The sequence below is a fragment of the Dermacentor silvarum genome, chromosome 3 (genome assembly GCF_013339745.2).
Source record: "Dermacentor silvarum isolate Dsil-2018 chromosome 3, BIME_Dsil_1.4, whole genome shotgun sequence".
NCBI lineage: Eukaryota > Metazoa > Arthropoda > Arachnida > Ixodida > Ixodidae > Dermacentor > Dermacentor silvarum.
The window spans coordinates 25,055,306-25,078,989 of record NC_051156.1 but is presented as its reverse complement, the minus strand read 5'-3'; the positions used below and the strand labels follow the sequence as shown (position 1 = coordinate 25,078,989).

General features: G+C 46.0%; 1 protein-coding gene across 3 annotated transcripts in view; it reads left to right on the top strand.

The window, feature by feature from the left end:
• LOC119445387 (ubiquitin conjugation factor E4 B) overlaps positions 1 to 23,684 on the top strand; it is a 441,801-nt gene that overhangs the window by 23,570 nt on the left and 394,547 nt on the right. For 2 of the 3 annotated variants that reach the window (XM_049664500.1, XM_037709694.2), the window contains exon 2: positions 13,893 to 13,984. In XM_049664500.1, coding sequence (XP_049520457.1) covers positions 13,893 to 13,984 — 92 coding nt within the window. Of the gene's footprint in view, positions 1 to 13,871; positions 13,985 to 23,684 lie in introns of all 3 variants that reach the window. The other variant, XM_049664499.1, reaches the window with a different exon arrangement.

The following is a 23,684-nucleotide window of genomic DNA, read 5'->3' as shown; positions in this document are numbered from 1 at the left end:
GTTCACCGACCTTTTCCTTACATCTGTTTAACTGCTTCAAAAGATCAGGCAACTGAGACACCTCACACAGTCTGCGTTCATTCCGAGTTCGCACTAAACATTTGGCATTGTAAGCATTGTTTATGGGCTCAACAATAGACATACGAAGGAAGGACATACACAAAAAGTGCCAACAATGAGCTCTACGTGCATTATTCCTTCATATGCCACCGAAAACGATGTTTAGCAGAACCCATTAACTTGCACAAGAAAAATTCCTATTGAGCTATATTGACATTGTGCACATCCTCAGTCCACCGAATGTTCAAGAGCAACCCAGTGCTCTCTTCTTTCCTGCAGCTTCTCCATGGACAGTCTCAAAGAGGCAGGTGATATGTAAATTTCGAAAGCAGTGCCAGTCTTCGTGCATAATTTTTATTTGTGTAATGAATAACACTGCATAAATTTATCCCCCAATAAGGCTGGTTATTACATTGCAAGCACTTGCATGCTGTGAAGAGTTGTGCACTAAAGGAAACTTTCTTTTAGGAATCCGAGGGACGTCGACAGGATCGAAAGGTGTTGAGTGAATATTTTATTGGCAGCTGCATTCATTTCTGGGAACACTTCCAGTCAATGACAGTGACCTTGTGGAAGAGAGCGTGGAGGTAATTTCAACTATTTATAATTACAGTGCTATACATAGGTTTGTGTACTCACTCACAAGTACTCGTACTTGCTCGCCACTCATTTCACAGGACTGAGTGCCGGTGAGTTTGGTTGGAACTGAATAGGATGAATAATAATGTGTGCTAGTTAATAACATTACGAACGAAATTCAGTGACGGTGATTTTCAGTGGATTCAAGTATTAACGGGGGTGATTGTTGGCGAGTTGGAGTGGATGCATGTATGTGAGTGAGTACGAGCGGATGCAAGTATGAGTGAATGTGTGCTAGTAAATGGGAATTGACTATAAGCGTGAATCAGTGTTGGTGAGCTTGACTGGGCGTGAGCAGGAATGTGAGTGAGTGCGCAGCCTGCAAAAATGTACCATTTCTGCATGCATTAGTGCATATAAAATTTTACTTTAATTGCAGATTTACAAAAAAATTACCAAGGGCTTCTGGACTAAAGGCATGCAGCTTTGCTTGGCTAGGCACACAGCAATGCGAGCAAGCTGCCTCAGAGTTAGCATAGAGACAAACAATGCCATCATAAATTATAATTTAATAATATAATGCAAGAATACGGTAACATGTGCACTTTAGTAACTTATGACTCAATTAGGCATTTAAATAGACTCATTTCGCATCATTAGACACAACATATTCCAAGGAGAAACAATAATATAGCTACGTATAGCACATTCACTTCCATGAGACATGCACCTCGACTGTGCGGAGTGAACTACGTCTCTTTGAAGTTGTACATACTTCATTATACATTTTTGCACAAATGCATCAGAGTGTATGAATTTGAGTGAAAACAAACACGAAAATCTTTATTAAATACAAACACGAAAATCGTATTAAATGTTGAAAGGAAGTATCATTAACAAAATGAGATATGGCATAGAATTTCCTCGTAAGTTTAAACAGTAGATATCACATTTGTAGTATCTGAAGAGCAGAAATGTTTTTCTCAAACAATTGTCAGTTGAGATTCTATATGGCTGTGATATAGCAGTATTTTAAGCGGCACAGAAAGTGAAAAACTGTATCAGGCACAGGAAGCGAAAGTGAAAAACTGTCATCCACCTGACTCGAGCAAGAAGCTACACCGAGTGGATGACAATTTTACCATTCGTGAAATGTTCTCCACCTTGCAGGCTTCCGCAAAACTGATTTGCCAGAATCTACTTTGCATTGAAAACTTTCATTTGTTTTCAAATGTGAGTGCTAGAAGCAGTAGTTGCCATAGCTGGAGAGAACTCTCTTTTCTGACATGTATCATGGTGCATGCAACATGCCAGAGCACAGTTGCTTGGTCTGCTGGTTTTCAAGTAGATATGCCGCTGATTCAGCAACTAGTTTGCAGTGGTGCACTTGTATACGCCATTGTCTGTATGCCATATACATGTATATACTTTACATGTATACGCCATTGTCTCTTCCTATCATACGCAGGTGGCAGAAGTTTATGAGGCACCTGATGATGCTGAAGTGGTTGCATTGTGGGATGCAACCATTGCTGACCAGGAAGCTGACCAGGAAGAATCCTTAACTGCAGGATGCATGGAAGAGAGCCCTGCTCCTACGAATGGGAACTGTGGAGCAGCACAGAATGCTGCAAGTCCCGCTACCAGCTGCCGACCAAGCAGCAGGAAGCGAAAGCGCCCGTCATCTGTGCTGCAGGATTTGGTGGTGCTGCACAACCGCGCTGAAGAGCGAGCCGCAGAAAATGCTAGAGAATCTCTTAAGCTGCGTAAGGAGCTTGTGGAGCTCCAGAAAGAGGCCAATGACATCAATACAAATATGGCAGAAATGATGAAAAACTATTTTGCTTCAAGGCGAAATAAAGTTTGAATCAACATTATTTCTGTTTTGTTATCCTCAAACTCGTTGATAAAAGTACTCATTTTGGATGTCCCATACATCCACTTGTACTTGTTTGCATTAAATGTCTAAACCAGACCTATCACTATTTGAATAGCTGAGGCAAAGTTTCACTGTTGAAGTTATTTCCTTAAGAAAGCCACAAGACAATCTTGCTTTCAATATAAAAAGCACACCTTGTGCCTTTGAAAAAGATAGGTCCACCTACCGAAACACCAGCCAGCCTTTATGATTATCCCTGTTTATACAAATTTTATCCACAGAGTGCTTCCATCTGCCGGTGCCTTTGAATATGAAAAAGCAGTCATTCACTCCAGCCTTCTGTGGCCTACCAATCATACGCAACATGAGTGCAGTCATAAGTGCACATGGAACTGCCACAAGGCAACTGCTTGTTGTCACTTTTGTACACAGCACTAAAACATACACAAGTCAGTATAAGAAAACCAAAGGAGACAATACATGCTAAATAATGTTCATAACACACTGGAAAGCAAGCAGTCCATGGTTGTCATGTATGAGAAAACTTTCCTCATCGAGCACTGCACTAAAAACGAGACCTTTCTTGTAGTAGACATGCAATGTCTTGCACAATTCTCACAAACAGTGAAATTTGTGCAGCACATAGCATGGAGTTTTGTCAATGCAATGCCTCATGCTGGTGCATGAGGCATTGTGTGGAGAGTCAAAACACTTATGGCCCTGCGTGCTGCAATATGCTTCGCAAGTGCTTCTCTAACTTCCACTCCTAGTGGCTCATTACGACTGCTTGTACATACTGGCTGAGCCCACCTTGCATCTCCACTACGTGCAACTTCAATCCAGCTTGCATCACAGTGATCGATTAGCTGCTCACAAATGCTGTTCAGAACACAGCAAGCACGGATGATGCAGTTTACGTTGTCAATGTCACATTCCAGGCCCTTGTGCATGATTCGGAACCGTGCTTCCAGTCGCCTGAAGGCGTTTTCCACGATATGTCTAGCACTTGACAGATTGTAATTGAGATACGGAACCACTGGGACCTGGCCTTGGGAAAGGTTTCATCAAATGAGGCTGCAGAGGGAATGCCTGGTCAGCCAAGAGAACAGGCCCAACCGATACCCCTTCAATTAATTTGCCATTCAATCTGAACAAATTGCTGCTCAGTACACTTGGCAAACGTGACCGCTCGAACACTGCCGCATCATGTATTCGACCCGGTGACCCACCGTTCGTGTACACAAATCTGTAGTGGTGATCAACAACAGCGAGAGGAATGGTACTGTAGCACCCCTTATAGTTGAAGTAGTCGGCGGCGTGTTCTTTCGGAGGGCATACTTCAATATGACAGCCATCCAGGGTGTCAATTCCTTGAGGAAACCCTGCAACAGCGGTGAACTGACGCGGGTGCTCTGCCAGCCCTTGTGCTGAAGGGAAACGCACGTACCGCGGTTCTAGGCGCCGCACAACAACACTGCAGAACTCACGGAATATTATGTTAACCGAAGAACGGCTGATGCCAAAGAGATTAGCCACGGTTCTGTTTTCGGCGGATGTAGCCAGCCGATACAACCCAATCGCCACGTGCTTCTCCAGAGGGATGGCTCGGTGCATGTTCGTGTCTTGCTGTGCCAGGGATTTGCGCACCCTCACAATATATCGGAACATGCACCGATTGAGTCGAAAGTTTTCCCTGAATACACTCTCTGGAAAGTGCGGGAGCGTTTCTTCATACCACGATTGTGCCCGCGGGTGCGACCACACATGCCACTCAGGAGAACAAAGCCGAACAGCCGTGGCCACGACACTGCGTTTCAGCGTTCTCTCTTTCCTGTTCAAGTACCTCAATGTCTTGTAGTACACGGAGCACTTCCATCTACTTGGCGTGCAGCACTGTTCGTTGAGCGGCAAACATAATGAAAAAGTCATCGAGGTCTTCGTCCCCGTCACATGATACAGGCTTGCTCAACGCCATCGCACAGTTGGCGTCACCAGATTAAAGCTGGCAGAAACGACAAATAAAAAAAAAACGAAGCAATACTGTACACTGTTCCTAACTATCGTCCCATTTCTCTAACAAGCATTGCCTGTAAACTCCTAGAACATATAATATATTCACTAATAGCATGTCATCTTGGGGATCATTCCTTCTTTTTTCACAATCAACACGGTTTCCGGCCTGGTTTGTCATGCGATACACAGCTTTTTGAATTTGTCACTGATCTTCACCTGAACTTAGACTCATCAATTCAGACTGACGTCATCTACCTAGACTTTGCCAAAGCATTCGACTGTGTTCCCCATCAGCGACTTTTGGCCAAACTTTCATGCCTCAATCTCGACCCTCTCGCACTGTCATGGATCCATTGCTTCCTAACAAATCGCCTCCAGTACACAGCTGTCGGAAATCATTGCTCTGGCACTTATAGCGTGATCTCCGGCGTACCACAAGGGTCTGTCCTCGGTCCCCTTCTCTTTCTCATCTTCATAAACGACCTTCCTAACGGCATTTCATCCTCTATCCGACTTTTCGCAGACGACTGCGTACTTTATCGTCGCATCAAGGACCAAACCGACCATGCAATACTTCAACAAGACTTACATTTAATAGAAACCTGGTGTTCCAATTCTCTTATGAAACTTAACATCTCCAAATGTAAAGTTATGCGGATCTCCCGTAAACACTCTAACAAGGAATACCAGTATTCTCTAAACTCGACAACCCTATCCACCGTTGAATCATATCGTTATCTCGGTATCACCATTAACAGGAAGTTGACCTGGACCGACCACATCACAAAATTGGCTACCGACACTACTAAATCACTTGGTTACGTCAGACGCAACCTGGCCCTGTGCCCCCCATCGACACGAAAACTAGCCTATAAAACTTTCATTCGAAGTAAACTTGAATACGCCTCAGCTATTTGGAGCCCGCACCAAGCTTACTTAATCAACACTTTAGAATCAATACAAAATCGTGCCGCTAGATTCATCACTTCCAGGTACAGTCGCCAAGAAAGTATCAGTAAGATTAAATCATCCTTAGGACTCGAACCATTGTTGTTGCGTCGGAAAATTACAAAGCTGTGCCTTTTCCATCGAATATATTATAACCTCCGACATCTGCATGGAAAGCTTCTTATTCCACCAACCCGTACATCTCGTCGCCTTTTTAACTCTTGCAACATCCAGCGCTTGCATGGTTCAACATCTTCCTTTAATCAATCGTTTTTGCCTAGCACTATCGGAGAGTGGAACAAATTACCAGATAGAGTTGTCAGCGAGCGTAACCACATTATCTTTAAACGGCTGCTTACTGATTACCTCAAACTCTAACCTTATAATGACCGTACTGTGTTTTCCTTCTTTCGTTTTTTTTTTTTTGCTTTTTTCTTGCTTTTGCATTGTACTCGGGGTGCCGCGAAGTTTTTCCTTTTTTGTGTGTGTTCCTTTTTTCTTTTTAGTTGTGTTCTCAAATGAAATCCACAGGCTGTAGGAAATTGTAACCATGTCTATATTCCTATTCTTACCTCCTGTAACCCCCCCCCCCCCCCTCCTTATGTAATACCCCGACAGAGGTCCTTAAGGGAAAATAAATGATGATGATGATGACAGTCTAGCAAAAACACAAAAGCAATGAACCAATAAATCACAGCTAATCACAGAGCACTCGGTCACTGCACACTCGGCCACAGCACACTCGGCAAAAATCCCAATCAAGCAATGGATTGTCTTGGCTTTCGTACCAACCGCGAACTAGACTTGGCCAGACGTTGGCTGACTGGCTAACTGCTGCCAAACACCGCAAAAGCAATTCATTCAATATGCTCAGACAGTGCAGATGCTAACACGACGGATATATGACATTACATTTTTTTTTCAAAATAATTGGAAAGAACAGCTAAAGCTAAACAATTACTTTTTCATTCGCAATACTGAGTATCACGTGACCTGCTTAACAGCTCTAAGGACAGGTTTTCCCATGTAACATATCTCAACTGTAGTTGGCGGTAACCATAGTTCAGTCCGGTTAACTGAGATGCATCTTAACTGCGGTTAGCACGCCCGTGTAACTAGTGAACCACGGTTTGTTTTTATTTTTAGCTATTGTGATAAGAGGAATGTGCTGGTCAACCAATGTGCATAAATTTTCTCTCAACATGACCCAGTTATCATGGTGGTGTGGAAAGAGGGCTGAAATTGATATTTAAAGAATGATTCTAGCTCTTTGTTGATTACCTCATAATTGCCCTTGTTATAGTCACGAATTGTCTTGATACACCTGTAAATGGTAATAGGATACTGATAGACACATGGAGTAATCCGTGGTCACTGAAACCTTCTGAGAATGTTTTGTTCTATAGTCTCCAGGGCATTCATTAATATAAGATTTAAGACGTTAGAGCCACGGGTAGGTTCGTTAATGATCTGGAATAGATTATTGTCTAATCTTAGGCTAATGAATTCTGATGAAAAACTGCAGGATGACAAGTGTGGCCAATCAGTTAGAGGGAGATTAAAGTCACCAATAAGGTATGTGAATTCGGTTGGACAGAGCTGGGTGGCTTTAGCGATGCTGCAGAGCAATTCATCAACAAAGTAACGACTGGAATCTGAGGGACGGTAACAAATGCCTATTAAAGCCTTTGCAGAACGGCAGAGGCCCAGACAATCTCCAGACCTGAAGATGTGTCAATAAGGTATAGCGTGACGGTCTTTTTAATAGCCAGAAGGATGCCACCACCTCTTCTGTCTGTGCGATCGCGGCGATAAAGATTACAGGTGAACACACTGGAAAGAATTTCGCTATCGGCAGAGTCAGGGTAAAGCCAGGTTTCGGCGAAAGCAAGAATAGTGCAATCACAGTCTTCAAGATAAGTTGAGACGAGGTCGTGTTTTGACATAAGGCTTCTAATATTTGTGAATGATAATGTTAACGATGATAACAGTGCGATGAGTTAGCAGCGCTTCACATGTCTTGGTCTAGCTATCTGCTGATTTCCACTACTGAAGCCTTTGTGGTATCGTATGCATAAGTTTTGTCATCAATGCGCAGTCGGTCAACTGACAGTTTGAATGGTTTATTTAGCATCTTCGCATGCCGGATCAATTGCTTTCTGGCTTGTCGTGTAGAAAAGGCAAAGTTTTCTCGAACATAGATGCCTGAACCTACGTTCGAGAAAACTTGTGTGCTTGTGTGCAGAAGCCAAGATTCGTCCTTTATCTTTGAAATATGTCTGCTTAGAAATGATAGGTCTGTGCTTTTTATCTGTGTGTTTACCATTTACCATCTGTGTATTTATTTACCATGTATTTATGTACTCTGTCAAACTGCATGCCTGTTACAGAGATACCAAGCTTCTCTGAGCAGAACGTAATTATCTTCCCTTCCAATGCAGCCCAGTCTTTACGAGCTTCATCTTCTATGCCAAAGAACAGGAAGTTTGAGCGCCTCATTCCATTTTCGTTATATTCTTACTGTGAAGAAATTTTTTTGATCTGCTCAGAAAAGTTGCGCAATGAATCAGAGCCCGAGCCTGGGCCACCAGTGAAGGCCTCGACTCCATTGCAGAAATGTTTATGCTAAGTAGTGTTATCTTGCCATCACGGCAAACTGCTTGTCGTGGGCTGATTTTAGATCGGCCTGCAAAGTCGCATTCACTTCCTGAAGTTGATGCTCCGTTTCTGAAGCAGCTGCACGGTCATTTTTGACGCAGTTTAGTTCTGCAACTAAAGCAGCCTGTCCTTCCTTAAGCTTGCTTATTTTTTCCATAGTAGCGACCTAAGCTGCCTCTAGCCTGCATATTGTTTCCAATATGTAAAGGAATCTGCCTCCGCCTTGGACATTGGGCCCAGGTTTGACTCAGCATAACCAGAAAGTACAAGCAAAAGTACAGATAAAGCGGAAAACACATCCCCCTAAAACGCTAGCATTCATTTAAGTACATCAACAAAATTTGTCGGGCACGACACCTCAAGTAGCTAGTTGCTGGTCTTGGAAGACACAGTGCCATTCCAGTAACTAACCTGCAAAAGCAGTGGACGTGAGTTGGCCATCCTTGCAGCGGTGTCGTGCCCGACTGGGATAGTTGACAGGCGGTGTTTATATCCGGTCTCGGTGGTGGTGTGCTCAGTAGTGAGTGAAGTGGCTGTAGATCCGTGTTGCCAGGCGCCTGTGCTTATCGTGGCCAGAGTCTCTTACCATCGGGTATGAAAATATCGGCCAAACGAGTGGCTGATCCTCGACGTTCAGCAGGCATCGACCCCACACCATGGAGCAGAAGAACCACATAAGGGTAATCTGCAAAAGCAACGGACGTGAGTTGACCATCCTTGCAGCGGTGTTGTGCCCCAAGAAGAATGGTGTACACCCAGTGGATAATGGTCTCACAGTTGAGAGAGCCAGATGGGAACTTCAAGTTCAGCCACACTGCTGAGGTGATGCTGGCAATCTTTATCAATTCCACATAGCAATGCCGACTGTGAGCGTCTGTTCAGCCTGATGAGAAAAACAAGAACTCAATTTCGGTCATCCATGTCCGAGACTAGACATTGCCACAGTTGCACATTCTCTGAGGACTTCTTGAAGAAGGCCAAGTTGGCGACCACAACCATTCTGCAAAAATACAAAAAAAAACTGCCCCCCCCCCCCCCCCCCCCCGGTGGTTTTGCACGGTCTAATTTTGTGTCGGTACTTGGCAGGTTTGACATAGAAATCCTCTACATACACTCATCCCACGCACTATGTTTTCTTCTGTATATGTCGGGGATGTGCAGATAGGTTTGAAATCATGCAACATTGCTATCTGCGAACGACAGGTGCAGCTTGGAATAAACAAATTTTCTGATAGGGCGGATGAGAATGGCTTCAAACTAAAGACCCAGAAATGTACTTGCATACTTTTCTCAAACAAGAGCGGTGCAACACCACTGCCAAGTATTACGGTCTTGACCGTAATACTTGGCACTCCCTGCTCACAGAGAGTTGGTTTCCCTTGGGAAACCAAGTCTCTGTGAGCAGGGAACATAAATTCCTGGGAATCATTTTAGACTCTAAGCTCACGTTTATTCCCCATGTGAAATATCTGAAGGCGAAATGTCTGAAAACAATGAACCTCCTAAAGCTTCTGTCACGTACAGCACAGGGTAGTGATCGAAAATACCTCCTTAACTTGTACAGGAGCCTTGTCCGCTCTCGCCTTTACTGTGGTGCCATCATCTATCACTTTGCAATGCCAGGTGCACTAAAAATCCTAGACCCAGTTCACCATTCAGGTATCCGCCTCGCGACTGGTGCCTTCAGGACAAGTCCTGTAGAAAGTCTCTACGTAGACTCAAATGAGTGGGCACTCCGTCTACGAGGTCATATTCCAGCGTCATGTAATATCTAAAAGTAAATTCACATCCTGAACATCCTTGTTACAAAACTGTAAATGATGTGTCCTGTGCCACACTCTTCAATAATCGGTCCACAGCAAGAAAGCCCTTCTCACTGCGTGTGAGTAATCTCAGTGAAGAAATGTGTGTTGCACTTTTAGAGCACCATCTAATGCTTCCAGTGAAGCTGTCGCTGCCATGGCAGCTCGTGGAATGTGACATGTCATTTGCTGAAGCATGCTCCTGAGATGCACATTCGAGTGCATTTCCATGAATTTCGGTCAAAGTACTGCTGCCTGCCGTTTTACACCGATGCGTCGAAATCGCATGCCTTATGCAGCAGTTAACCTGTCCTTCTCGGAGTCTGGCATGCTGCATGTGCAAACAAGTGTCTTTACAGCTGAAGACTTATTAACTATTATTCGCTGTAAAACACTTCAAGCAATTAAAACTACAAAAGGCAATTGTATGTACAGACTCAATAAGTGTTGTGAAGCCCTTGGTGTCAATACAAATGCATAAAATATCCTGTAATTATTGACCTCTATACGCTCCTGTGCAGTGCATGTAAATGTATCATAATATGCTTGGGGCCTTGGCACAGAGGCATCGACGGAAATCACTACATCCACAGAAAGAAAAGATTGCAACTCTTCTATTTGAAACCTTTTATTAAGAAAAAAATTAAGAGACTATTGGCAATGCTTGTCGCATGCCCAAACCTTGAATAAACTTCATCTAATTAAGCCACAGTTAAGCACTTCCCCATGATCAATAACATCGCTACAAACTCATGTCCTCTTCTGTCGATTAGGAATAGGGCACATATACAGTACACTCAACTTCTTGCCTACTGGTGATCAACCACTTACATGTGGCAGATGGGATGACAGGCTGACTGTCATCCACGCCCGTGTGGAGTGTCGGGAAGCAGAAATCGAGAGGAAGAAACTTTCCTTTACCCAGCACAGTTTATTGGCGCAAACCCATTATTTGACAGCAAATCTGTTTAGAATCCTTTAAATAATATTCTTGCACTGCACACATTATCAGTCGGAAAGTTACATGGTACACCCTGCTGCAGGCTACTGCTGCTGCTGCTGCTGTGCAGGTTACATCTAGTATAGCGCGTTTCCAGGCCCTTGCATTCAAGGGCCCTGATGAGGCAGTAGTACTATTGTCATTCTCAGTATATAATCTTCTTAAAGTACATGTTTTATTTTTTTCATATTACACCTCATATTTTATTGTCATTATTTTCTACGTATATAATGTTATGAGACTGCGCGGAACAAAGATGACGTTGATCATTTGGGTGAAGAAGACGACGATTGAAGAGATTGTCTTTCCTCCATCTTGGCAGTGCTACAGCTCGCTGTATATACTTTGTAAATATATTTTCAGTTATACCGTTTACCGTGACATTTTGGTGGAGGGGCTGGGGTACTACTCAAGATGGAACTCCGCAGCGGACGTGTCCTGGCAAGTTCTACAATGTCAACAGGCGGGGATATTGTGTCAACCGCAACACCGGCACCCCAGCCAGTGATCTTGATCCAACCCCGCGACCCGGGATCCTTTTGGGGCACCGACAACGTCGACGTTGATGACTGGATTAGGAATTATGAGCACGTCGCAACCAACAATCGGTGGGACCCGACAGTGACACTCGCTAATGTCGGTTTCTACCTCAGCGGGACAGCGCGTGTCTGGTTTGACACCCGCGAAACGGAGCTGACCAGCTGGGATCTACGTAAGCAGAAGCTTGGTGACCTATTTGGCAAACCAATTGGCCGCCAGAGCGCCGCTTCGAAAGATCTCTCCTGTCGCGCCCAATCTCCCACCGAGTCGTACGTGTCGTACATCCTTGACGTTATCGCCCTTTGCCGCCGAGTTGATGCCACCATGACCGAGGCAGACAAAGTAAGTCACGTCCTGAAAGGCATTGCTGATGATGCTTTCAACATGCTGGTCTTTAAGGACTGCTCGACCATTGAAGACATTATCAAGGAATGCCGGTGGTTTGAAGCACTGAAGAGTCGCCGCATCGCCCAACAATTCATGCGGCTTCCAAACACGGCCGCTACATCGTCCTGCGCGGATGTTCAGCTGACCAATCAGCAACCGACCACCGATAGCCTTGTCCGCATCGTGCGTCGTGAAATTGAGGCGGCGTCGCGACCTTCCTATTTCCCACGCCCTCCCGACGATCCCCGACCGACAGTCTCTTTAATACAAGCCGTCATGAGGGAAGAGCTGGCTAACGCAGGATTCCAGCCTGTTGCATCCCTGCCTCACCCTCGGGTTAGTTCTGTTCTTCCGCCCTATAGAAATACAGCAACTTTGCGCCGCTATCGTGATCCGGCCCAGTGGAGAACGCAGGATGATAAGCCCATATGTTTTCATTGCCACGGCGTTAGACATATTTCCCGTCACTGCCGGTATCGCCAACCTTCCTCCCCTCGCTCATTTTTTGACATTCGCCGCGACGACAATCGGTTCCTGCAGTTTACCGCTCGTAACAATTCACCGCTCCGAGATGCTCCTGTACCAATCCGCAGCTCCAGCCGTTCACCTTCTCTGCACGATCATCGTTCCTGGTCCCCTCTGCCCCGCCGCTATTCATTGCCGCACCCCTCTGGCCGCTCTTCCCAGAAAAACTGAGCAATGCAGCTCCCAGAGGTGACGCTGCATTGGACCCACGACCTGCAAAGCCTCTTTTAACCTTGCCCATGCACGAGAACCAACTTGCCGTAGAAGTGGATGGCCTACCCGCTACTGCCCTTATCGACACCGGTGCACATATTTGTATCATGAGCGCTGATCTCCGTGAATGCTTACACAAAATGCTAACATCTCCAGAGTCCCGCACTGCGCGTGTCGCTGACGGCGGAACTCCGTCTGTGCTTGGAATGCGCACCGCACGCATCCACACTTCCGTGTTGTTTCATGTCCTTCGCCCTCATGACGTAATCCTTGTACTCGATTTCTTGACTGACCACTCCGCTGTAATTGACTGCTCGGCCGGTGTCGTTGAACTTCCCCGCTTCACTAGACGCTCCTGACGTAGTCCAGAGCCACCCCAAGCACTCACCTTGCCCCAGTGTACCGGATGGTGACTCCGTCTACCAGTGTCCTTTTGTCGCACAACATTTCCTTTCCCTACACTGTTGTGACTGTTGCGACCAACCAGACTTGCTTGCCGCTCTTGAACTTCTGACTTCATGAATGGAGATCTCTGGGAGAGGTCTTTGTCCTGTGGGGGACTTAAAAATAGGATGATGATGACAACACTACCCCCGGTTTCTCCCCAGTTTCCCTCTTTAAACACGTGAGTTCTACCCCCTGAATTTAAAAAAATACAAAATTCGAAACTGAAGGTTCTTGCTACACGTGTATGCTATGTTAAGTTGTGCATAGTTTGTAGGGAAAAGGGGGGATGTCAACGGAGCGACGCTTCGTCGCACTGCGCATCGCGGTTGGCGCATGCCTTCCCATTAACCACGCTCCAGTACAAGCTCGAGGAAACAATGGGTGACAACCATGTGCACACTCAGAAAGCCTTTATTTCGATTGCAACTAACCCTTCGAGCAGGCCAGCTTGGTATAGTTTACATCACTGAGGAATTCCTCGAAGAGGAGGGGCTTCCAACGGACCAGATGGGGATGCGGGCAACCGCGGCGGCAAATGTGGCAGTTATGTGGAAAAATGGAAGCCTGGCTGTGGAGCACTCGCCTCTTGCTGGTGAATACAGAGAAGACTCTGGGCAGTGGCGCTGATAGGAAAGCTCTCTCCCCAAGCCTGCTGGCGCTTGCACCAAGTGCGATGTTGGCTGCCTGTGCGAACAAGTTGAATGTGTCTGATTACAATGGTATTATGTTAAGCGTTAAACTACTTCTCAATTTTAACTAAATTGTGACAAATTGCAAGTTTTGAGAATCTTTTTAAACTGCTCACTCATTGATGCCCCAGTGAATTTTGTGTTGTTCTCAGCTGCGCAGGCGACGCCTGGCACGGCTAGCTGTGAGTGGGCTGTGCTCGCAGGACGCCATGGAGACGGAGGAGGAGGACGGCCACAACAAGAGGTGCGTGCGCACACATTTTTCACACGCGATGTAACCACTGTTCACTACGAAATAACAGTGCTACAACAATGCTTCAATGTTCAATTTGAATGAATCTCTGATGGAGACTTTTCCGTTCTCCATGAGAGATTCATTCAAATTAGCACATGTCCACCATGCGAGACAGTGTTTGTTGGTTCACTAAAAACTATTAGGGCATCGCTGGTTCTTACAAGGAAAATGGCATGGCAAATTGTGGATTGCATATCAACATCAAGCGAGCAAAATTTTGACTGTCTGCTTTTGCTGAGCCAAGCGGCGCATCGGGTGCCCCACATGTTCAAATGGTTGCTATCACCGCGCATGCCCGCTGACAGCAGCTTCAAGGCATGTTGCCTCGGAGCCTTCCTCCCCCTGTACAGAACACCACTAAATAAACCACGGTGACTACTCACTGGCTCAATTGCATTGTTTGCTTGAACATCGCATAGCGTCAGAAGTGGCGTGCGACAACCGTCGCCAGTGAATCGCAGCCCAAGGAGAGCCAATATGGAAATTGTGAAGCCTCCAGAGCCGCTATGCCTGAGTGGCGACGTCACTAAACAGTGGGAGCTTTTTAAGTAAAGGTTCGAGAGCTTGCTGACTGCATCAGTTCCAAGAGACATGTCACGAAGCTGTGGGGCTTCGAGTACAGGTTGTTTATATGTTGTTCATATGTTATATGTTGACAAATTCGACTTCGCCCTGCTAGCCGCCTGGTTAGCTCAGATGGTAGAGCAGCTGCCCCGGAAAGGCGGTGGTCCCGGGTTCGAGTCCCGGACCAGGACGAATTTTTCTTCAACTGCGAGGCTTTCTTTCGAGGAACCCGTATGGGTTTCCTTTGTAGAAATTGCTACATTTGGGTGGATATCTCATTTTCCCTTTAACAGGTTATTTAAATAAATACAAGCCTGATGATAGAAGTCATTAAAAATGATGAAGCCGCTTGTAAAGGTGCACAGCAAGCAAACTATATTTAAAGCAGACAGGACAAGCAAACCGAAAACACACACAAGGAAAAGAGCTGAAGTTCATGCAAGCGTTCAGGGAGCGTACATGAGGAGTGTTCACCAGTGAAATGGGCACAATGTACAGTCAGGGCGAAGAGCGCGCGAAGAGCAGATTGGAGCACGTCTTGAGGGTAGAGCTCGGCACAGCGTCAATACTTGAGCTGCTGCACGCCCTGTCGACATTCACAGGCTGAGGTATTGGACACGCTGGACAGGCCTGAGCTGGACGCCCTTATGGCGTTCGCCAGCCGCAGGCTCTGGGAGGGACTAGATGAAGTGCCTGCGTCCAGGTGGGAGCCTGTTGTGACCACAGGCTGAAGTGGCCCCTAGCCCCGCGCCCCGGACGCCATCTTCCATCTCCCGCCACATCTTCCACGATTGCCGGCTTCTCTCCGAATGTTCTTCGCTTCTTTCTTTTATTTTTCCACTCCTCTTGGAAGCTGCTCATTGGCTCAGCTTCTCCTATAGCCTCGTGCCGCAGCTGCGCCTCTTCTTCGTCTTCGACGAATTTTGTTGGGAGCGCTTGTGCCGCCATCATTCAATGTCGTCATCTTTGTCTAGTCACCAAGCACTGTACCCGCACACATCATGACAATGCAAGCCCTGCAATTAAGCTATGAAGATTGCACTGCTGCTCAGCCTGGCCGGCGACGATGGGTTGGAATCTATAACAACTTGTAAGTGCACCCTCCCCGCTTTTTTTACTTGCGCATGCAAGATCAAGGTACCATCCTGGTTTGCACTTGGACTTTATAGGGAATGTCACGGCGACGATGACGGAGAAAATGTGTCTGGAGTGTCTATATAGTTGCTATCTCAGTAAAATTAATAATAGTGTGAAGCAGATGCACCTCCAGATTCCCCATGGTGAGGGCATAGAGGGAGAGCTCGCAGGAGTGAAATTTGTCTTGACGCAATGTCTGGATGTCATCAGATTCCGTTGCATGAAGAAACTTCCAAAATATGTACCTTGTCAACCCCGTTTGGCTATTATTGATTTCTCAAGCTTCCTTTTGGCGTAGTGTCAGTGTCTGTATTTCAGAAATGCATGAGCAAGATTTTTGACGCACTACCTGGCATATCATACGCCAGCTAGTGCGTCAAAAATCTCGCTCATGCATTTACATAGACACATACAGTATGTGTCTATGTGGATCACATCATGGTGGGGCTTCAGAAAAGTATGAGGACAGGCTATGTGCAGTCCTCCAGTCTGCATGCAAGGTGGGACTAACGTTCAATGCTGAGAAATGCAAAATCGGCATTATATAAATTTTCTTTGGTGCCATCATTTCTGAAAGGGGCATACGGCCGACCCGCTACTCAGTTGCCACTGTTTCGCAAATTCTGCCACTGCGTGACAAGGAAGGCGTTCAAAGGATGCTAAGTGTCGTCAACGATTTCGCCAAGTTCGTGCCAGTACTGGCCGAAAAAAGTTACTTTGAGACCTGATAAACGACGAGTGTTTTTGAATGGACTGAGACCCATGCGAAAGAATGGAGCCATCTCTGTAGGAATGCGAGCAGCCAACCTGTGCTGGCGACCTACCTTGGACCCGGTGCAAGACACCAAGATAGCCTTGGATGCATTGCAACACGGCAGCATCAACTCAGCCTTGCTACAATGTTTTGGGGACACATGGAAACCAGAGGACGGGAACTTTTGCGAGCACTTATGGATGCTCAAAAACGATATTCGCAGATCCTGGAGGAGGCAACCAGCAATCGTGGAAGTGCCATCGAGGCTACAGTGTTTGTTTCTTTGTTTGCTCAGATACAATGTTGAACTGCACTTTGTTCCGGGAAAGCAATTTGTGTTGGCGAACTTCCTGTCGCATACTTTTGTCGGAAAGCCACAAAGAGACGAGGCAGGCGAATGCATTAAAGTTCACGCTGTAAGTGCTGTCTCGTCACTTGTAAGCGACGCCACGTTAGATTTGCCTAACACAAGAAACAGGCAATGACAGCTACCTGCAAAGCATCATCACCAGCCTTCAGACTAACCAACCAGTGGAAGGCCGGCTTAAGGAGGAGCACAGGGCAAATAATAGCAATGTTCGGTCAAAAAATGCATTTCCAGATTATAGCAGTTTCAGGTTCTTTTACTATGAGAATGTGTCAAAAAAATTGAATCCTCGTCAGCGCGGTAAAAATTCTCAAAATAGTTTTTTTTTTTTCACAACAATCTGGTGACTTAGCGCAAATGAGAATGTCCCGATCTCTTGGAGCTTCGCAGCGCTCACGGATTCGCTGCGGCTAACTCATCATCATCATCATTTAATAACCCTTAAAGGCCCCTTTTGGGGTATTACATCACGGCCGGACTGGAGAGGCGCGCGCGCTTTCCTTCTTACGGCCTTCTCATTGCGGCTGTTTCCCCCTCACGCCGCGCACCCGTGGTGGCGCTGCGACCCTACTGCTGCCGCCGGCGCCGTCGGCGCGAACTGAAGGCGAGCGTGCGCTCGCTCCCCTCTCGGCCGTGCATGCTCGCATTATTTGGAAGTGCCATGCACTGATAAAAACTTTCTGACCCTTATTCCTATAGAACCACTGCGCAGTTTTGTCTTGCCTAGTAATGGGTCTGAGTCGGCAAATAAATTTCCGCGCAACGTGCAGTGTTTGCACAGAACGAAACGCCAGGCTTGGATTTGCGTCATAGCTCTGAAGCCGTAGTGCTGGTATTTTGTTTGAGCACCACTCACATTAAAAACAATTAAGGGATGGTGCTGCACATTCGGTGAAAACAAGTATTTATTTACGATGAAACTAAAAACAAACTGAGCATTTCCTTCACTAATACCGCATTATTTGAAAACGGTCATGTCGAGCACATCACTTCTTGCTGAAATAACTCCCACCTGGGACACAAATTCAAAGCCTAAAGTGTTTCCTGGATGGCTTGTGCGCATAAGTTATTGACTTCTCGTTCTTGTCGGTTATCTTCTGGGTGTAGTTGATCAGAAGTATTCTGACAAACTTCTCGGAAATCAAGCCGGCAGACCTTATCGCGTGGCTGTTGTCGACGCCTTCCGGACAACGTAGCAGCGGCGAGTTTTCAAGATGTGGCTGAATGAGGATTCGTAGTACTTCCAGCACATTTGTCCGTGGAAGGTGCAGGATAGCTTTCTCAAAAAAGCACACAATTTTGTCCAACAGTGCCACAAACTCGGCTTTTGGATAGTGCAGCCTGCTAAAATCTTGGCTTTGTAGAAGCGTCTACAGAGGATCACTTCTCTCGTGCGTTTCAAGGAGAATTGAACAAGCGTCACACTCAAAGTCACTTATTAGCTTGGCGATGTATCCAGCGACATAAACCAAACCAGAGTACGTGACAGAGGGTGATGGGGTGTCTGGATATTCCGCAAGGTCATTCAACTCCTCAGTCAGAGACTGTGGTAGCGCTGCAGCCAGCTCTTCGGCATCACCACAAGGTATTGTGAGCTTCTTGCCAATTGAGGTCTCAGACTTGATAATGTGATCAAGCGCAGTCGTCACTGCCCTTGCGTCGAGCATGTCATTTCCTCCGCACATGAATCTTATTCTTCCAAAGATGGCCTCAATGGGGTCGCTGTTCAGCTTCCGCGTAAGGACGCAGTTGACACCATTCCGCAGAAGAAAACGTGCAGTTTCGACTGTAGACTTCGTCGTAAAGCGCAAGGCTTCAAATGTCTCACAAGTGAAACCATCCTTTCCCCGTGCTTTCGAGTTTTCCTGGATGCCTTCTATGTAGCTGGTGAACTCGTTTGCAAGCCACAGCAGCCGAGGGTCGTCTGTATTTGATATCGGGCTCTTTTGGCCGCTGCCGGCATACGTGGTATCATGGATATCGAACCATCGTTTGATTGTCTTCATAAAGTGAATGGTTGAACTTGCTTTGCTGAACGCGTAGAGGGTAGAGTCACCGCCTGTGTTTTCTTGGAGGTGCTCAATAGCTGCAATTACTTGTGGAGAGAATGTTTGCACTGCCCGAAGGACATTCATCTTCTCCAGGTTTGTAGGGTAGACATGTTTCTTGGTTAGGTTTCTTGCCAGTTTGACTGTCATGTCCTTCTGGTGCTCGTACAGCTTTTGGACAAATATGCCAGAGATGTCCCCTACGCCGTCTGTCAGTTCTCGTTCAAGAAATTGACTCCGAACGTTTTTTAGTACGTGGCATGGGTCGAAGCTTAGGAAGATCACCCGATTGTCATCATGTGGATGCTCCACTACAGTCGATAGGTAGCCATTTCCCATCAGCTTAAACATTGTAGTATTGGCGGAATAATTGTCCGTCACAATGCGCACAATCAAAAATCCGCACGACTCAACAGCGTTGATCACTTCCTTAGTCCATGCAAACAGGTCTCTCCCGCTAAGTTGCTTAGTGAAATAGTACGAGCAGGGAATTCTGTAGGAGCTAGCGATGCCGTGAAGCACAAAACACAGGACCCTGTTTGCAAGGGTTTCCTTCGAGCCACCTGGTGTGTCACTGCTAGGCTTGTCTCTCAAGCCAAAGACTGCGTCCGATTTCTTATCGTATATGCATTTCGGCTTGATGCTAGCCTCGTCAATGATTAGCGTTGCCATATGCTGCTTAGAGCTGAGTAAGGAAGCTTCAAAAACCAGTCTTTCTCTCATCGCAGGACTCATCCCTGTCGTTGTCGGGCTTGGTCCCATGTACCGCTGCAGCGTGCACTTTGCTGGCAGTGTCAGCAGCTGGGATGTCCGAGCGTGATCGTACCCCTTAGGCGAAAGAAAGCGCCACACGACACACTCTCTGATTATCTCCTCTGGGTAGCACGGTCGCTTCTGCCCATAACTGTCTAGTTGATGAAGGAGAAAGATGGCCTTCTTTTCACCCTTTGCAGAATCAGCAACAATTTCTTTGACAGAAGCATGCCTCTTATTTTCCCGATAGAAAGCGTTTGCTTTCCTTGCAGCGTCCAGCTGCTGTTGGAGTTTGCTACACTTCGAACGGTGGTACGCAGCTTGTTTACGAAGCCTGCCGATAAGCGAAACATACGCACTTACTCGCTGGGCGTCTTTATTTGCCGTTTGAGTGCAGACACTATGTTTCTTGTCAGCGAAGTCGTCCTGCGATTCAGGAAGGTCGACCGCACCTTCTGGCTCCGCTTTTCGCTTACTTGGTTTTGGAGCAGGGACAGAACATCTAGATGCGGGCTCCTTATGAGGCTTCTTGGCACTCGGCACGAGGTAACTTGGGTACTCGTCGAACACTGTTGGCACAACACCAGGTAGAAGTTTCCTGATTTGGCACCCAGGCACGTAGTCAGTGGAGAGGAAATGCCGGCTACAAACGACAGTTGACGCCGACTTGTCGTTGACAACCAAATTTTCCCTTGAAATGTTTTTCAGCCACTTAGCCACCAGTTCTGCATCACTCGGGAATTGATGAAAGGAAACGCCTTTAGTCCTACTTGACTGCGACTTACAGTGCGGTACGCTACAGTACACCATGGTCTCGCTGGCCGGTCCACAGCAACCGATTCACTGCTTCACATTGCAAGGCATATCCCTTAGAATGCAAAAGCTACGAGTCAAAGGTGCTCAAATCACGACGTATCTGGCTAGCAGCATCCACTCTGTCGAACGATGCAGCACATGACATAAAAAGAGAATGTCAGGACGGCAGTAGCAAGAAGCTCCCAAAACTACAACTACAGCAGGGTCGCTGCGCCCTCACGCGGCGAGCCGTGACGTTACCCGCGGAGACGCGCTCCCATTGTGCCCGAAGCGATAGCGAAGGCCGTAAGGAAAGCGCTCTCCTCTCCAGTCCGGCCGTGATTACATAAGGGGGGGGGGGGGGGCAAAAACAGAAATACAGAGCAGTCATGATATGAAAAATTGTATGAACGCTAAATATAGAAAAAAATAGAAGTAAATATACATATACAGTTATAGACACACACACCCATATATATATATATATATATATATATATATATATATATATATAGAATAAGGCAATACTAGTAAGACGTGGCGCAGGTGTAAGCAAGGTGATTAGGTTTGATAATGGGCTGTCAGTAACTGCTTGAATTAGCTGTCACACTCCATAACTATTGATTGTGGCAGTTCGTTCCAGTGCTCTATTGTGATGGGCAGGAAAGATTTATGAAATGTGGTGGTAGTTCCATGAAGACGTTGTACACTTAAGCTGTTGAAAAGTCGACGAGAAGTGCGGTGAGGAGGAAGAAGTGTATTATGCAACTGGGGAAAATAGTGTAGAGTTTGTGAAAAAGACACACTTGTGCAATTGTGTGGCCGGCTGACAAGGACTGGAGATTAAGAGAAGATTTAATGCTACTGATACTTGTGTTCCAATTGTATTGTGAAGCTATAAATCGCGCAGCCCAATTCTGTACAGATTCTAACGCGTTAATCAAGTAAGTCTGATGAGGGCTCCAAATTGGTAACGTTTATTCGAGTTTAGTGCGGATGAATGTTTCGTAGGCAAGTTTTCGAATAGAAGCGGATGACATTGATAGGGACCTTTTTATTAAGCCGAGCGTTCTAGAACAATCAGCCGCTAGTTGTGAGATGTGGTCAGACCAGGTGAGTTTGTTTGATATTATGACGCCTAGGTAGCGGTATGTAAATGTGGATGAGAGGACCGATGAATTGAGGGAATAGGGGTAAATGCTGTTGTTTCGCTGCCGAGAAATGGACATGAAATTACATTTTGAAGTGTTAAGTACCATAATGACACGTGTACATGTTTATCTTTCACCGGTGGCCGCTTTCCACCGGCTAACAAATGTTAAACGTTATCGTTCGGAGCAGGACGCGCCTGTATCGGAAGTTTCTAGAACGTTATTGATGCTTCTTTCCGTTGCCTGTTTTCACCGGCGCTTATGATATCTGATTGTATGACCGACGCGAATTGTCTAGAACTTTCTGGAAGACACGCGAGCATCAGCAATTAATCTGGAACCTTCAATGACTCGGGTATAAAAGCCGACGCGTTTCGCCGCTGATCAGTTTTTCGACGATCGCCGACTGTGTTTGTGTTCGAAGACTGTGTTCTAAGAGTTTGCAAGCTATGCATGTCAGAGAGATGGGGTGATAATTTGATGGATCGGAACGGCTGCCAGATTTGTGTATGGGAATGACATGGCTAATCTTTCCAGTCTTCGGGAATCGAGCTGGTGGAAATGGATTTATCAAAAATAAATTGTAATATGGCACTGAAAATTGATTTAGTTCCTTTTAGGAGTTTAACAGGTATGTTATCAGGGCCAGGAGTACTTGAAGTCTTCAGGTTATCGATAAGTTTGGCAATACCTTCTGCTGTAATTGTTATGGGTGGCATCTGCGTGAGGTCGAGGAGAGGTAAGGTAGGTATTACTTGGTTAGGTTCCTGAGTGAAAATTGAACAAAAAAATAAGAATTCATGGCATCGCTGCGTTGATGAACAGGAACTTGGGAGCCATCTGGGTTGAGTAGGGCGATGTGTTGTGAGGGAGCAGATTTGTTTGTTACTATATTCCAGAACTTTCGGGGGTTATCGTGAAGGATATTCAACAGATCCTGGTGATAAAATTTACGCTTTGTTTGTTTTAAAAGAGAGGTGTACTCGCACAAAGCCTTGAAGTGTCCCACTTTTGTGAAGAGTTCACTTTTTTGGCTTCGCGGAACGCACGTTTCTTTTTTGTTAAAAGCTTACGTAATGTGTTTGAAAACCAAGGTTTATCAGAATTTCCGCAAATGCGCACGAGAGGCGCATTTCGGTGCACTTTTCCATCAGCGATGTGATCTGTTGTTTGTACGATAGCCAGTTCTGTTCGACGCTTCTTGATTTGACTATCCTAGTGAAGTGCTGAAGAAACGCTGCGAGTTCAACGATAATTTGATTGAAGTTAGCTCGGTTGTAGTCTCGGATATATTTCGTTGAAGGGAGAGAGTTCGGTACCATAATTGAAAGCAAGAATAACAGTATTTTATGGTCACTTATTCCATCCATTATTTGCATTTGAGTAATTAACTTAAGATCGGAAGTTAGTACTAGGTCCAGAACGTTGTTTCCACGAGTTGGCATGGTGACAAATTGAGTGAAGTTGAACAGTAGAGTTAGATCAAGAAATTAATTAGACAAACGTGAACTAGTATCAAGAATGTTCCAGTCAAGATCAGGAAAGTTAAAATTGCCGCATAATACAAAATTTGCAGGAGGAAAACGGGAGTGGAAGTTGGATAGGATTGAATTAAGTTCGTTAGGGAAGGGAACGTCGCAATTGGGTGCACGGTAGCAGCAAACTAGAATAATCGCGCATGATGCGAGGGATAACTTTAGGCAAAGAATTTCATGGCTAGAAGTTATGGCAAGGGGAGAGGAGAGTAGGCCATGTTTTGTGAATACCAGAATTCGGCGTCCCCGCCGACCCACCCTGTCAAGCCTGAGAACACAGTAAGGGCTATTGCTGCATTGAAGCTGCTGGTCTTTTACACCCGAGCTCAGCCATGACTCCGTAATTATGGCGATGTCAGTATTATTGTCAGTGATAATTGCTTCCAGTGCTTCTTTTTTGGGCACGTAGCTGCGGGCGTTAGTTAGCATGACGGATAGATTATGGAAAGTAGTGGTATTAATCTGACGCTGACAGGGGGTGAAGGTTTGGGAGCGTGTGTTGCTAGCTATTGCAACGTTTCAACTACTGTGTCAGTTTCAGCGTT